At 36.5% G+C, this 16,419-nt stretch overlaps 1 protein-coding gene across 3 annotated transcripts; it reads right to left on the bottom strand.

Annotated features, from left to right (window-relative positions):
• Positions 1-136: 136 nt before the first annotated feature.
• On the bottom strand, positions 137-15,236 carry zdhhc21 (zDHHC palmitoyltransferase 21). 3 transcript variants are annotated; one of them, XM_083543089.1, is made up of 9 exons: positions 15,039-15,236; positions 14,377-14,434; positions 13,683-13,925; positions 11,796-11,894; positions 10,101-10,212; positions 7,960-8,098; positions 5,327-5,443; positions 3,074-3,117; positions 137-2,908 (listed from the first exon to the last, which is right to left on the bottom strand). In XM_083543089.1, the coding sequence occupies exons 3-9, from the start codon at positions 13,834-13,836 to the stop codon at positions 2,779-2,781; spliced, it is 795 nt and encodes a 264-aa protein (XP_083399215.1). In that variant the 5' UTR covers positions 13,837-13,925; positions 14,377-14,434; positions 15,039-15,236; the 3' UTR covers positions 137-2,778. The 3 variants fall into 3 exon arrangements, with proteins under 3 accessions (XP_083399215.1, XP_083399217.1, XP_083399216.1); XM_083543091.1 differs by having other exon boundaries at positions 137-2,905; XM_083543090.1 differs by lacking the exon at positions 15,039-15,236 and adding an exon at positions 14,644-14,839.
• Positions 15,237-16,419: the final 1,183 nt, after the last annotated feature.

The following is a 16,419-nucleotide window of genomic DNA, read 5'->3' as shown; positions in this document are numbered from 1 at the left end:
CACCTCTATATTACTGACTCAAATAGCATAATCCCCATGTCGATGGGGTAAATGCTATACGTTAGTCCAGAGCGGGAAAAGATTTTAAAGCAATTCAGACAAACTGACACGATTAAACACAGAAACAACTGCTCAGTATTATGTTATAATATTGAGAAATGCTATTGTAAACATAACAGAAAATGTCTGATAAATGGTAAAGTAGTGCAGTGCATTAGAACCAAATAATAATAAATAAAGAAAATGATCAGTGCTCGGTCAGCATTTTGGAAACAGACTTTTTTTGGGGGGTTTTCTTACAACACATTGGCTAAACTGTATTTTTCATTGTTCATAAAGGAGGCAAGTATATCAATAAACATTCATCCTAGAAATATGAGGTAAACCATCAGTACACAAATCAATCTTACTAAATAATTTAGCAAAGTTACACAATCCCTTATTTCTGTATATATGTATAAAAAAAAAAGATTTGATGTAAACAAAATAAACGAGTCAAAATCCCCACACAAGACATTGAGAGACGTACAATAAGCGCGGTAGAACTGCAATTCTCAATTGTAACCTTGGGGACTGTAGATCTGGCTTTCCATAATCCACTGGAATATTGCAGTAAATATACAGTATGCGACCTGACTCCCCTGTTTAAAGTGTCATGCTGTACTGTTCTGGAGATAGCCGAGTTGTTGGTCTATTTTAAACACGTGTAGATATAGATGTATGCGCATTTTAGTTCTGATTATCATCAAGACTGTGCTTTACGTTTTTCAATGACATTCAAATAAAATAAGACATTCAATTTGACATAAGGTATTAAAAAAAAGACATCAAAAAGTGAGAACATCTTATAATGGAGTGCTTTCGAACAGACCATATATAATGACATCAATTTTGCAATAATCAATCAGAATAATCAGATTATGGTAAAACCCCCCAAAAATACAAAATAAATCACATTCTGCAACAAACAATTACCCGAACAGGCCATATTCAAGGCAAATGAAACTAGTGCTGAAAAACAAGAGATATTATAGTGGATTGGCTACGTTTTTAAAGGCCCATTTTAATTCATCCAATCAACTCCATTAATATTGGCACCCATTATGCAGAATAATATCACCTCTAAAATGAACATATGGTGAATCTCCCCTGTAGAGATCTCCTGTAACGTGTCTAAGGTTAGAGACACATGTAGAAGGATGCTGGACATTTCAAACTCGTTCATTATTTGTACACTGGCAGAAGCAGACATGCTATTCAATTGATATGATTGTTTTACATGTTGATTTTGTTATATATTTTTCATTAGGTATTTATAAGATATTTTGGCGGCCAACTTCTGAACTTTCTGGAATGCATAATGCTATTAATCCTCACAGCGCCCCCTGATCTAATCAACCACAAAATACAACGCCTTTTTTCTAATCATACATGCTGTAGGGTTTGGAACATTTACTCAAAGTACTGTTGGCCTGGATTTTGCTGATCTGCAATAATCCATATATAATACATAACAGCATGATGTGTCCGTGTGTTAAAAGTTCCTCGATTTCCCTAAATATTTTATTTTCCAGGGAAACAGGAAATAGCTACCTCGTTTGCATTTATTTTGGATATTCTTTACATGCATGTGAATGCATATGTGAATGCCCTTGGAGAAAAAGTAATTCAATATTTTCAGGAGTGTACATCTAAGATTTTTTTTGCCCATTTTATATATATTTCTGTTTGCCCATTTATTTTTTGAAGGTTGCCAATAAATTTGGACTTGATTGCATTTGATTACACAAAATAATAAAAGTGTACATATTTTCCATCCCAACCTTTCCAAATAAAACAAATACAAATAATGGAGACTCACAGTGAAATAAAACATCCAAGGAGGCACTTGACATATGACACTACAAAACACACAAATCATTCTAGTACAAACATTCCCATCTTAAAATCTTAGGTGAATCGTGTGTATTTATCAGTATTATCACTAGTGTTTTTTTTTTTAAAGAATTTTAGCATTAATAATAAAGATTAGTCTATTTTTGGTCATATGAAAAAAAACCTTAAGGTTAACATTGTTTAAAAATGATTAGGATAATTAATTCGTACGTACGCATTTTAAATCATTGGCAGAATATACGTATGAAATTATTATTGTAAAAGGCACAAATCATGTAATAAAATAAGCAAGAGGCAAAACTGTGATTGAACGGAATGCATCGTTGCACAAAACCTGATGAGTATTCAAGTTGAGGATCTAGTGTTGTGGTACATGATGCTTGGCTAAGCGTTTGTGAGCAGAGTTTTTTGTTGAGGTTGTCTTCAGCTCTTGCCAGAGGTCATGGCTCACCTCTAGAGCCATCAGCCACCCACCCCAATAATCCAGAGATAAAACCTCTCAGACTAAGCTGCACCCTGCCAATCACGGAGTCACTGAGTGTTACCCTGGAAACGACAAACCCCTTTAATTTAGTTGTACCCTGATGGTCCCTAACATCGTAAATACAAAGTCATTTACAAAGCTTTCAAAACAAAACAAAATAGACATGGAACAAAAAAAAAAAAAAAGAATAATAACAGCACACACCCTGCGACAAGATCTTGGCTGTGGAATAAAAGAAATCGTATCCAGTGTGGTCAAGTTCATTAACAAAGCAAAACCTGAAGAAGACTGCAGTGTTGGTACCTCGGAAGTACTAGGCCACAGTGAAGCGACAGACTGGAGAAGAGAAATTAGTGTACAGTAGAAGGTTCATGTCCTCAACACCAGCTTCTGCTTTGCTACACGCTCAAGTGGGAGGAGGAATTCGGGTACAGTGGCCGTCTGCTTCGGAACGGCAGGAACCACAGGAGCTTCCAGCGCGTGCCAAACACCTCAGCCAAGGACTGCTGCCACGACCGATGAGCACTGCTGCGAGCCAGGCATAAATGCACTTCATTAGAGAGGAATATCTTGAAGCGTCTTACAGTTTCAAAATCATCTTATTTAGTATAATTAAATAATGATAAGTATTTCTCATTCGAATAATCCTGGCCTTCAAATATCATTCAGGAAGCTTCAAACGGGAACACTTACATCCCTTCTAAGGAGTGAGACATTTTCTCTATAGTGGTTGTGTCCTGCAACAAAGAAAGAAGGAAGATGGTCTAAATACATGTACAACCATTTCATTCCTCACACACATGAAAGAGAGCACATATGACGAAACATTGACTTGTAGACCTTTCGATCACTAGATGCACGTTTATGTAGGAGACCTCTTTCTCATCGTTCCCACGCTTGGAATGAAAGACTCTACAGCGTGCACAAAGACAAAAGAGAGACAGTGAAGCTGTCAGCACTGAGAAGCCCCTGGTGCCCTCTTCACCTTGCCAAGTTGGCAGGGCCAAGAGGGGCATCTGCATGTGGACAATACGCCGCATGCGTCAGCCTACAAAACTCACCCCCTGCACACCAGGTGAGGGGGCGAGACGACCCGAATAAGGGACAAAAAAGAGACACTGCAGCCGATTATGTTAATGAGGTGAGCCTAGCTCTACCACTGAGGGACCTATTTACGGAGGGGTAACGTGTGACTGATGGCTAATCCAGAACAAAAAATTATAATTCACACTGATTCATGTGCATTAATAATCAAAAACACACATTTAACCTTTAATACTGTGACAAACACCAGTTCTTGAGAAAAGAAAAAAAAAAAAAAATTCATCTTCCATGATGCCATGAAGTCCAGGGTGTAGATATCAATGCTAACAAATCCTATTCAATGCCGACCTCTGTACGGAAGAATGAGAATATCTTACCACTGATCAGCAGTCACAAGTGTAATCACTGACACAAGCGACTACTAGCATATCATATGGCCATCCAAGTCTAATAATAGTCTTTAAAAGACAATGATGGGGACGAGGGTTGATTTTTGAGGATTGTATTTGTGGTTTTGCATCTTCTTCAGGAGAAGTTCTTTGTTGTAGCATGCCTCTGTAAGAAAGCACTGACTACATTGTAAAATCCCAATCTAGCTCAAGACCGCTCATCTGTGAATGTGCCAAGAAGTGTACTCAAGGATATCCAGCGACGTAGGAAACTATTTGACGTGTTAACGTGATAATAACGGTGTTAAACAGCTACTTTGCTTGGAGGCCCTGCTTGTATCTCATCAGGTTTCTTTCTTAATCCATTGGGGGCCACAGATCTACAGCAATGTTCTGTGAGGCGTGTAATATGGTTGGTTAAAGGTGTGGCATTAGAAATGCCGAACCTGTAGTGTTCCGGAAATAAAACAAATGACATATCAGTAATGAAAATAAAAAGGCACATATTAAATGGGTTTTGGGAATTTTGCTTCATGGAGCAAGTGAAGCTTCAGGCACAGATCCTTCGCTGCTTAATTGTCCGGATCCTTTTTAATTGTAACGCCATCGTAAGGGCAAACGCCCGTTTTGAAAAGGACGAATCGCATAATTGGAAGGCACTTAATTCCATAAAGAGGATTTTGGCAGGCATAGTTTTTTTTGTTGTTTCTCTCAGAGAAATCAAAAGGTAATATAGAAGCTGCTGACTCAGATCAATTACATACAATTTCAATGTATTTTTTTATTTTTTTATTTCTTGCACGCTATACCCAAACGAATATCAAAACTCAAAAGCATGCATACCGGAGTACTGACATACAATCTTGCATCATTTTTTTTCTTGTAAAGACTGAACAGTTCTCCTTTTCTCAAAACAGGAATCTTTATCATCGGAATTTATATTTGTAATTGTTGTATGATGACATGCCGATGTGATTTCTGCAAGTACCAGAGTAAAAGAAAAAGAAAGAAGCTGGTGTTAAAGAGTGCGCTTTGTAAAAGAACATGCCCCACCCCCTCCCTCCCCTGAGTTTAGCCAGGTCATACCCTAATCCTCTTTTCTCACATGAAGTTATCAATCAAAGGATCAGAGTCAGATGTGATTAGAAATCTGCCCCTCACAGGTTTCAATCAATTGAGGAAGCACAGATTTGAAGCACGTTTTCTATCAAGTTCTGTCCAAGCCAACAATTTTGTGGCCCAAGAATTTGCACAAAGGCCCCCAAAGTCATTAGGATGTGTGTAGGTCTGGAAACTAGTGGCCGTGAAGGTAGAAAAGAGTGTGATCCTGCCCCCTGCACAGTGTTCCAGAGTTCTCAACTTTAACCATGATAACATGCACTCTGAAGATGATCGAATGATCCAATGAATAAATTCACATGCCATTCATATAGTGAACATTTGTAAGGGGATAAAAAAAATAATAATAATAAAATAAAAAAATAATAAAAAATGTACATTAAGACTAACTCACAGAAAGGATTCCTGTGAGCTGTGATTGGAAGAGGCTGCCCATTCCGCCGAACATAATGAATCCCATGAAGCAGGACGCGCGCAAGAGGGCCAACTCGTGACGCGCCGTAAATAACTCCTGTGGTACAAAGAAAGAGAATGTATCAGCATGAAGAAAATATCACACGCATGCAACCGTCCCCAATTCCTGTTCCAACACGTCAATTCACACACATACACTTAAACAGAAATGGCGTTTCCACGGGGCTCATTAAGAGCAGCTGTTGTTTCAAACAGTGATTCAATGCTTCATGTTCATTCGTCTGGCTTAAGGCTCTCTGTGCCTGTATCACACCAAACATGCATCCCAATTCAGCGTGTTCCACACACCACCGAAATAAAGTCGAGCGTTCCCAGAGATAACGTTTCTATCTCTCCGGCACAGGCCCTTCTGTGTGTATACACCCCGCCTCATACTTCTCAGCTGGGTTCGTTTACCTACTAACAATGTGGCAAAACAAAAACAGGAAATGAGATACAGGCCAGTAACTGCTGCCAAGGAGATGGCTCAGTTGTTTCAGCTGTCATTGTGAATGCATTGATTAATCTGGGTGAGAAAGTGTGAAAATTAATTGAATTAAGTGTTAAAGCAGAAGTGTCCACCGAGGACGGGAATAACATTATCTTATTCCAGACACTATCGTTTACATAGTATTTTTACGATGCTACAGTATTTATATACAGGTCAAGCTTTTCAGACTTAACCTTCTCCACTTATACGAGACAAAGTGTCAGTTAGACAATTTCCTCTACAAATGCTGTGAAAATGCAGCAAAAAGCCACAGTCATTCTAGAATCTCAGCATGCACATCGTTTTTTTCTAGATACCTGGTGCAAAAATGGGCAGTAACCTGTTATGGCATTGTTAAAATACATAATCTGTTCGTAGCTGCAACTCTTCAAACCGGGCAGCATTTATTTTATACTGTTTTGTATAAAACAGAACGCTGCAACACCACTATAAACAGTATTTTGAAAACTTCGTCTACCTGAGAGTGCTTTACAGTATACATGCATTGCATAGGAGTCAAAGAAGCTAAAAAGTGTAATGTTACTGCAGCTCTATGCGTAAAATCTATATTCATGGAATAATATGAACTGTATGTTTATGATCATCCAGAGACCGTGAGCTAAAATCCAGAGGATGCAGCAGCCGTCTGCCACCTGGAGTAAAGTTTGCCGTGCTCTTTGGTTGGAATGAATGACACTCTCTCTCCCCTCATTATCCAATCAAATCACAGTAAAACTAGCCAATCAGGAGATTATGTGCTCTTGTATGCATAAAAGGGAAGATAGGACCCTCCTGTTTTGGAAGCTGTTGTAAAAGAAGCCTATTTGCATTGTGACAATTATAAAAATTGATTTAGAAGAAAAAAGTGACTATATATATATATATATATATATATATATATATATATATATATATATATATATATATATATATATGTTTTAATAAATACCTAGTCATTCCTCAACCGCAACTCTTATTTCCATGGGTTTTTTTTTGGATCAGCTATTTATATTCGTGTTATGAAGCAAAAAACATTTTATATACATACATATACATATACATATATATATATATATATATATATATATATATATATATACACACACATACATACATATATACATATATATGTATATAAAATGTTTTTACATGGTTTTTACATGGAATATATCAAACTTTGTTTCGCGGTATATAAATAGTATTGTTGAGTTATTTTAATTATTTTTGCGGTAAAATAAGCATTTTCTAGCCTAAAAAGTAAGCTTGCGGAAGAGCTGTAATGCTCTTCTTGGGTATGCAGTACAATCTTTTCATCGTCATCACCTTAATTATCATTAGTACTGCACACTTTATTCATCATCATCATCATTCAAGTTGTATCTTCACTGGTGATTACCCATATAGAATTTTTTATGTTAGCATTAAGTAGGTTTAAGAATATTGAAAGTGTTTAAGAGTAGAGGAAAGGTTTCTAAGAGTGTCGGTTTATAAAGCCTTAAGATATACAGGTATTCTGTATACTGTACTGTATACATATTAGGTTGCCACTTCAAGGATTTTCATCTATCGCTGGGATTACGTTCCAGATCTAACACCCCGCCCGCGATAGGCGGAAATCCGGATTACTGTAGTGGCAAGTATATAGTGTATTTAGTCCTGTGTAAAAACATCACATCCTTTAAATTCCCAAACTTTGAGGATTATTCTGGATTGTGATGTGGAAGGAACCCGTTCATTATGTTTGACTCGGAGATCTATTTTTCGGAGAATTTAAAATTTTTCTTTTTGTTTTTATTTTTTTATTTAATTTCATTAGATAGCAAATAATCGAAAACAAAGAAAAGTACGATGCAATAGACATTATACAGAAAACTACTCTTTATAACAGATAGTTAATTCAGATAGTCAAAATCGTGTCAAAAACTCAACCTAATGATTTACCATATATTCCTTTCTGAGAGGTTGTGGATTTTTAATCATATCTGAGGCTAGAAATTATAAAACGTTTAGCTAAGTAAACACTTTTTTTTTTTAACTAAATGAAATTTGATCTTTAATTCAAGACAAGTGTTGCCTGCTCCCACCTTGTCCACAAAGTCTAGAGGCTGAAAGTAGTAGTACTGGCAGAAGTCCAGTACAAGAGTGTAGAGACTCAGGATCTGAGTGTAGAAACACAGCTGAAGAAAGAGCCAGTGGTTATCTTCCCCAACACAGTTATTAATCCTGCAACACAGATAACAGGTACAAAGTGCTCAATTATATTTTCACACACAAAACATAAAAAAATCTAAATGAGTGAAAATTCAGGAGAATAAATACTTAATTCTAAAGAAAAGGTTAATACACAGTAAAAGCATTAAATAGAATGGAAATGGAAAAAAAAAAAAAAAAAGGAAAGAGGGGAAAGAAAAAAAAAAGAAGAAAGCTTTGGATGGAGAAGCCAAGTCGAAGCTTAATTCAAATAGTTGTAAAAAGATATGGCCACTTTTTTCCGCCCTTCCTCTCTCTGGACCATTACAGGCGATGACAGCAAGTCACGATTTGCTGAGTCCAGACAGACTGAGGCCTTCTTCACTCGTACTGTACCACTCTGCTTTGGGCTAGCAGTCACACGCTCCCCTGGTCATCTGATATGTCCTTTCCCTTCATTTTACCTTTCTATAGAAGCCTTATTAACTTTACACACACACACACACAGATTCTGACAGGAACACAAGCCTGTAAAAAGTCTGAGGTCTTTTAGGGTAACATACTCAGTCTAGGGCAAAGGGTCAAATTCATAGGACAACTTTTTTGAAGACTTATATATATATATATATATATATAAAAAAATGTCTTACATGCTGCATCTGTTTTCATGTTTACTCAGGTTGTTAAAGTTACTGATTCGTTGGCAAATTAAAATCAGGCTATATTATAAAAGCATTAGAAGAAAATCTGCTGGTCCTCTTGTAGACTTTGTCTTAAGCAAAAATGTCGATGTTTAAGAAATATGATTTTATGTTCTCAGTGAAAATCGTACTCAGCAATCAGATTTTGCAAACATGCTTTTAAACATACTCGAAATGAGGGGCTATGACACTAGGGGGGGCTATGACACTACGGTTTTATAACGTCGACAGGAAGTTGGTAGGTCCAATGGTTAGTAAGCGATAAGTAAAAGGATTCAACACACAAGTAAACCCGTGAATAATGCCAAATTGTATAGTACAATTTAAAAAGGAAATATGTTGTTCCTGGAAAGCAGAGAAAATGTTTACAAATAAACAATAAAAAAAATTTATTCAACAGGTACAACGTTAAATCTTGAAGAGTTTTCTTCTTTAGTCTACTCCATCCCAGCTTTAATTAAAGTGCTATAGAAAGATTAACAATCCTAACAGCCAAAAACTAAACTACATTCATTGATTAAATATTAACTGTTAGTACTGAACATTAAATTCACAAAGCTCTTGTTCCCGAATCCGAAATCTCGATCGTCTGATATGCGAAACTGCAACGCTTCATTCCATCTACACTATATGGACCAAAAGTATTTGGACTTTTCCATCCATTTGTGGTTCTTCCACAAACTGCTACCACAAAGCTGAAGGTAGACAATTGTATAGGATGCCTTTGTATGTTGCAGCAAAAACCTGTTCCAGCATTAACAATGCCCCTGTGCGCAAAGGTGAGCTCCATGGAGATATAGTTAACATGAGTCGGAGGCAAAGATCTTGAGTGGCCTGCTATAGAGCGCTGACATCAACACCTCTGGGGAGAATTGCAATGCTGACTGCACCCCCAGGCCTCCTCACAATACATCAGTACCTGACTTTACCAACATCCTTGTGTCTGAATGAGCAGAAATCTCACAAGCATACTCCAAAATCTAGTGGAACATCTCCCCAGAGGAGTGAAGGTTATTATTACATCAAATGGGCACTCATGTGGAATGGGATGTTCAAAAAGCAAATACTAATCTGAAGGGTCAAGTGTCCACAGACCTTTGTCTATAGAGTGCAATTTAACTTAATTTAATCTGACTCACTAATTACTAATACGGCCTAAATAATAGTGTTGAAAAGCAGACACATATTTCTATAAAACAAAAGGCTCTCAAAAAATCCAAGCTTGGATTTCTCCCATAGATAATTTTCCATCACTTAAAAAATCAAGACCACGTGTGTTTTATGCAACTCACAATCAACAGACGATGAAGACATCTCTGGAGACGTGTTCTTACCAGGGACAATGGTGGTCCATGCGGCGCACACAGTGTCCACATCGGCTGCAGTGGTGTGACCTCTTTGGCCTCATAAGGTTGCATTTATTGCACAACTCCCAGTGTTCACGTTCTAAAATGAATCACAAGAATAAAGCATTTGTCTTCCACAACAGTAACTGATCTGTTTTCAAACGTGATTTAATTTATGCATATATTATTCAAATATTATACAAAAACTAATTCTATTTTTAGATGCTTGTATCTTCACAATTGAACAAAATGTGTATTTTTTTTTTTTTTTTTTTTACAAACATTGTCAAAACAATGTTGTATAATATTTTATATAACAATACTAATGTTCATTTACAAAAAATTACTTTACATTTCATGCTCAAATGCTTCTTTTTTTTTTTTGGTTTTGTTTTTGGGTTTTTTTACAGAAAGAAACAACCCATGTTTAAAGAACAAATCCTCCATGCACAAACAGATACTATAAGTTTTAAAATTTAAAACTCAATACGTGGCTTTTTTTCTGTTTTAGAAAATAGAAAAAAAATTATTGTCCGAACAATCAATTATCAAAATAATCGTTATAGTTGCAGCCCTAATGACCAGTGTGCAGGGCTTTCAAGTGCCAAAGTTTCCCCAAAACATTGTGAGATCTATAACAAATGTGAGCCACAGAGAGCAGGTTAAAAGTAAAAATGGTCTTTATGTCACTAAACTGGTCAATGTGTCATGCCAACTGGGAAAGACTTTAGTAGTTAAAAACCAAAACAGCAGCGTCCTCTGCTGGTGCACATGAAAAAAATATAAAGTCAAAAATAAAAAAGTCAAAAGAAAATCTAGCCATATTTCTTCTTATATTTAAAATAAATGTATATACTGTGAATAAAAAAAATTACAAATTATGCTTAATGTCAACTGTATAATATGCGTCTAAAATGTTTGAACTTGTGGTACGAGTCGTTTTACTTTCAGTTTTAGGGGAAAAAAACGTTAATTACAATAGCATGATTAAGTTGTTCATTGAGTTCATTTAAGTGAAAAAACTTTAACTGATCCATATTTAATGGCAATATTTGGCTGCAATAGTCTGCTTCCAAAACAAAAATGTTTGGAATATATACACTTTTACTAAAACATTTTTAGTTATAATATAGGTCTGTTTTTAAAATAACTTTTCAGTACTGTTGTGAATGAGCTTCACCAACTGCTCTAAAAGAAAAACAATTGTGCAATAATATGCACATTCACATGCATAATCAATTCTGCATCTTATTCACAGAAAAATGTTAACCTAAGGCAAACAGTAAATGGCTTAAAGCTTTCCAGCAAAGCCAAGTCTTCAGGACAGTGGTCTTTGTAGATAAGCATTTTATTTTATAAAAGAGAGAGAAAAAGAGGTCGCTGAGGTAATGAGTGCAAAAAATTTAAACAATAAGAGAAACCATGTCTATTAGACATCCACAACATTTTAAGGTTTAAAGTTTTTTTTATTTGTCAATAAAACAACGTTTCATGTATTTAGAAACGATTAAAACATTTTCATGTACTAAAAAAAAAGCCATGTATGTTAATAAAAATGATATACTCATTAAGATACATTCATTTGGCTTAAAATATTTAAAACTGGTGAGCAAATGCAGGTGATAACAAAAAAATAAAAAATAAAATCTGTTCAACATGAGGTACCATTAATTAGTTAATTACCTGCTAGGGGGATTTTGGGGTCTTGAGCGAGTCGTCCTGGGTCTGCTGTGGAAGCCCTTATCAATGCTGTCACACACAAGAGTGATGCCAGGTAGTAACCTTGAATCAAACACACAGAGAAAAATTACTTTTGATTACTATGGAAAACTTTCGATGTAAATACACCAATCTTAAAAGCAGACTTCTTCAGGAAGTTCCAATGCTGCACAGTTTATTGTTAAACGCACCAGTTCAAACTCATCAGGTGTGAGAAATCAGGAAAAGCATCTCTGCAGTTCCCTCACCTTTTAGGAGATCACACATGTGATAGTACATGTGCATAGTAAACCAAAACCAGCCTGAAAAACCTGTCTGGTGAAGATCTGAGAACATCCGAGGTACTATCTCTCATTTTGCGTCCTTGAAATGGCTGGACAAAACAAAAGGTGTGTGATCCTTGTCTTGCATCTCACTGTGTCAATTAGGAACAAATGTTTTTTGGAGCTATGCATATTGAAACATTTTAAACCGGATTTGAGATGAAACATGACTCAGGTTTTAAAGGTATGACAAATTATATCTAGTTTTTTTCAGAGCAGAGGCTTTTACACCAATTTGTGGGAGGTTATTGGAATAATCTCTTGTCTATTATCATTAAAATGCATGCTGTCAGCAGTAATTTGAGTCAAAAGCCTTTCTCAAGGTTCGGACCTTAAGCAACTGGACAATTGGTGGAGCATGTGAAGACCAAAAAAGTGTCAATTCCTGTTAAACAGTATATTGACCAAACAACAGGAATAGTGATCAAGAAAAATCTGTTGGTCAAAAAGTGCATGCATGCAAATTAGCAGCAAGCCCCAAGAACAGACAGGCCTAGCTTATTGAACATACAAAAACCAGTTGTTTCTAAAGAGAGAGATGAACGGACGATGCACCAACATGATGTAAAAATAGCGGAAAGCACAATAGCGACCAAATGTGGTCAAAGGAACTTCAGTGGAACTTACTCACTTCCTCTATATTTATTATGTAACTACCACCTGGAGCAGATGGATTTTTAAAGTGAACTTAAACATCGCAGCAGATTGGAAGCAGGACAGTCTAAATGAAATGGATTAACTTGGAAAAATATTCAATGAAATTTTTAAACTAGCTAAGCAACTATTACAGAATTAACCCCTTCGAGTACGAAGCTCAATTATAAAAGGCGAAAAAGCCTGAAACAAACAGAAAACAGCATTAACCAATATTTATATCTACAGGTAATAAATATCAGGTTCTATTTTTTTTTTTTTTTTTTTTTTGCTATACCTTGTGGATATTTGGGTCATGTTCTAAAGATGCTTTGAAGTTACTATTCCCACCCATATCTCAAGTGATCCAAAATATTGGAATACATGACCACCAAGTGTTTACTATTGTCCAGATGTGCCCTCTTGGAGTAATTATTCAAACAATTAAAAGATCTGAATGTCTACTCTTGGATTGACTCCTGGATTTCACCTGTAAAAACTCCATTGGTAGTAATAAAAAAAAAAAGAAGGACAAACCAACAGGAAGACCAGTGAACTGCCTATGGGAGAAAAAAGTAAGCAATATTGAAGCAATGATGTCAGTCAGAGCCTTCGTTTTTATAGATGTAAATATATTCCAGAGATTTAAAAAATCAGTAAAATTGGTATTTTATGTTCCTCTTTTACACTCAAAGTTAAATTCCCTACAGTGTATGACAAAAACAAAAAAAATAGAAAACATAGCTGTATAAGAAGAGGTACAGTTCTACCAATTTGGTCATACATATTCGCTATTTATTTTCCAATCTGAATCTTTAAACCATTGTCTAGGATCATATTACAGAGAGTATCATCAGATTCTAATTTTACCCTTGTATTAGCCACTGCAACTTACAGACAACTACTGCTACAGGTATATGTCCTTCAGCATAGTGTGGCAGCAGCACCAGCTTGGGGATGAGGATGGTGTTGTAGAGCCAGATGAACAGCACCATGCTGAGACAGGCCCAGCCCATGGGGTCCACCACGAAGTGTATCCGCAGCTTCATCCTTCTTCATAACACAACAGGCCCAGGCACACGATATGAGACTCCTGCTCCCTGGCAGGGGGCTCGACTTCAGATCGATGCTGGGTACACTACGATACAGTTCAAATGGAGCTTAAATATTGATTTGTGGTCGAAGTCATATATAAAAAATGCATCAGCTGACAACAAAATCCTTAAAAGAGTCCTGACGGTTGTTAGCGACTCTCAAGTAAACGAAAAGAAGACTGTTCAATGGAGGGATAAACAGAAGCTTGTCAAATTGCTTTGTCAGAAATGCACTCTTGGATTTCGGCCGCATAGATTAGAGCGAATATCGGTTTTATCTGGATCAATAAAATAGAAGAAACGGCAGATTTCTAAACGGGAACTGGTAGAGCCACTTTAACGCATGCCAGACTTCGAACTATGCATGCTCTTTGTCCTTCCTGTATATGAGGAAGAATGTAAGGTTGAGAATGGGCCACAGCGTTTCATCACCAGTTTCTGTAGGACAGCAGCAATAAACTGTAGGTTTATGTCAATGATTAGCTTTGTATCTACCTGTTTCTGTGTGTCAGTGTGAAGACTGAAGCAGTTCACCTGCACCAGCCATAAGGAACTAAAAAAGGAAGCACAATGAAACACAAGCAAATTATAATCACGTGATTTATTATTGTTGTTGTTGTTGTTGTTTTAACACAAAAGATTGATCCAGCGTTAAAGCTTTTAATACTGACTGCTATGCATCATTTTGGTTTTAGCAATTAAGTAGACTAATACACATTTCTGCGATCATCATAAACCCCATGGAAGGAGCTCACGCCTTACTTCACAATAGAGGGAAAGGTGACCAGCTAGTGTGAGATCAATCTCAGTTTGGAAATCAGTTCTCCACTGCGGTGTTGCCACACCTAACATTGCACCATCACATTTATTTTCATAAAATAAACTTGAAAAATAAACGAGAAGGATGATATGGATCTCTCTCTTCATCTCCCCTCTACTCTGTAACCACACTTCCGGTAGCAGGTTCACCTCGAGGATCTTCGCTAGTTAATGCACTATGGTAGGATCCTGAATTAAATATAACAACACAGCTACATCCAACAGGGAGGAAAGACTCCCAGAAATGAAATACAGATTCGGCATAGAAATACGCGTTCCGTGCCGTTTTAGTACATTAGAAGCAAGAAAAAGAGGGAAGATGAGGAAGCAGTACGTACCGGTTGACAGATTCTTGCTAAAATACCTGCAATCTGTTTGGACTGTTTCCTTAGATGATGAGTCTACGGTGGCCGCGAAGGCGAAATTAAAAAGCGAAAGCATGGAATCCAGTCGGTCTACTTCCATTTATTTTATACTTCCAAGTATAAATAAATTCAACTCCCGTGCATTATGAATAGACTATTAAGTATGTACTGGAATGGATAAAGGTTCTTGTGAATAATGTAATTGCATAATGTCATATCAAATCATCACAATCAAGTCTGTTCAAAACTGTAGATACTTTTACATAAGGTTTGTTTACAAACAACATATAGGTTTGTTTACAGCTCCAATTCATTCAAAAACTCCTCAAAAAAATCTGTAGTGGATTTTAATCCTGGTTGTGCTTCATTTGCCCTTTGTATTCATTCAGGAAGTAGTTATTAACTGTTACTATACTGTTCTGTATGCAAAAAGCTTGGACGCTTCACACTCTGTGATTGTGGCAAGCCGTGGTCAGGGACATTCCTGTTTTCCCATGAACTGGAAAACCTCTTTGCTCTGGCTGGCTCTGGTGTCATTAAGAAGGGTCACATGGCCCTTCTCCAACTCGTTTAAATCCTTACTCTTGCCCATTTCTTCTGCTTCTAACACATCAACTTTGAGAACAAAATGTTAAATTGCTGTCTAATATATCCAATATATCCACCGGTGCCATGTTCAAGAGATGATCAGTTATTCACCTCACCAGTCAGTGGTCATAGTGTTATGCCTTATCGATTTATCTATGAAACAAATCAATGAACATTATAATAAACATAATTGAATTTAATTAGGGAATTTATCTCTAAGGGAAGTGGTGGCTCTGTGGTTAGGACATCTGACATGCTTCCAGACACTTCTCTGGTATGTGTCTGAACAGCTGGGTCACTAGCAGGTCCTCAAATGACGTCTAAAGAATTTCACTTACCAGCGGTTCCTGAATAAAAAATTAGTTATAACTATTTTTCCTTAAACAGAGTTTCCCAACACTGATTTAAAGACGTCTGCTAAATGCAATAAATGCAAATGTAATGACTGTGTATTGGAAGGTTGTGAGTTCAAATCCCTTCTTGACTTTGATACACATTTAATCTGTTACATTTGTATGTCCTGTCTCAATTGTAAAAGTAATGACTGTGGATCCAAAGGTTATGATTTCAAATCCCAGCACCACCAAGCTGCCACTGCTGGGCCTTTGTGCAGGATGTTTAACCTTCAACTGCTCAGTTATATATAATTGTATGTCGCTCTAAATGAAGACGTCTGTCAAATGTCGTAAATGTTTTCTGCTTTAACCGGATCTTACCTGTTGAAGCAAAATCAATTTTAGTCATTTATGTAAAATCTGATTTAGAT

The sequence above is a fragment of the Silurus aristotelis genome, assembly GCF_946808225.1.
Source record: "Silurus aristotelis genome assembly, chromosome: 5".
Classification (NCBI taxonomy): Eukaryota; Metazoa; Chordata; class Actinopteri; order Siluriformes; family Siluridae; genus Silurus; species Silurus aristotelis.
The sequence above is the reverse complement of the archived record's forward strand: the minus strand, read 5'-3'. Positions and strand labels throughout refer to the sequence as shown.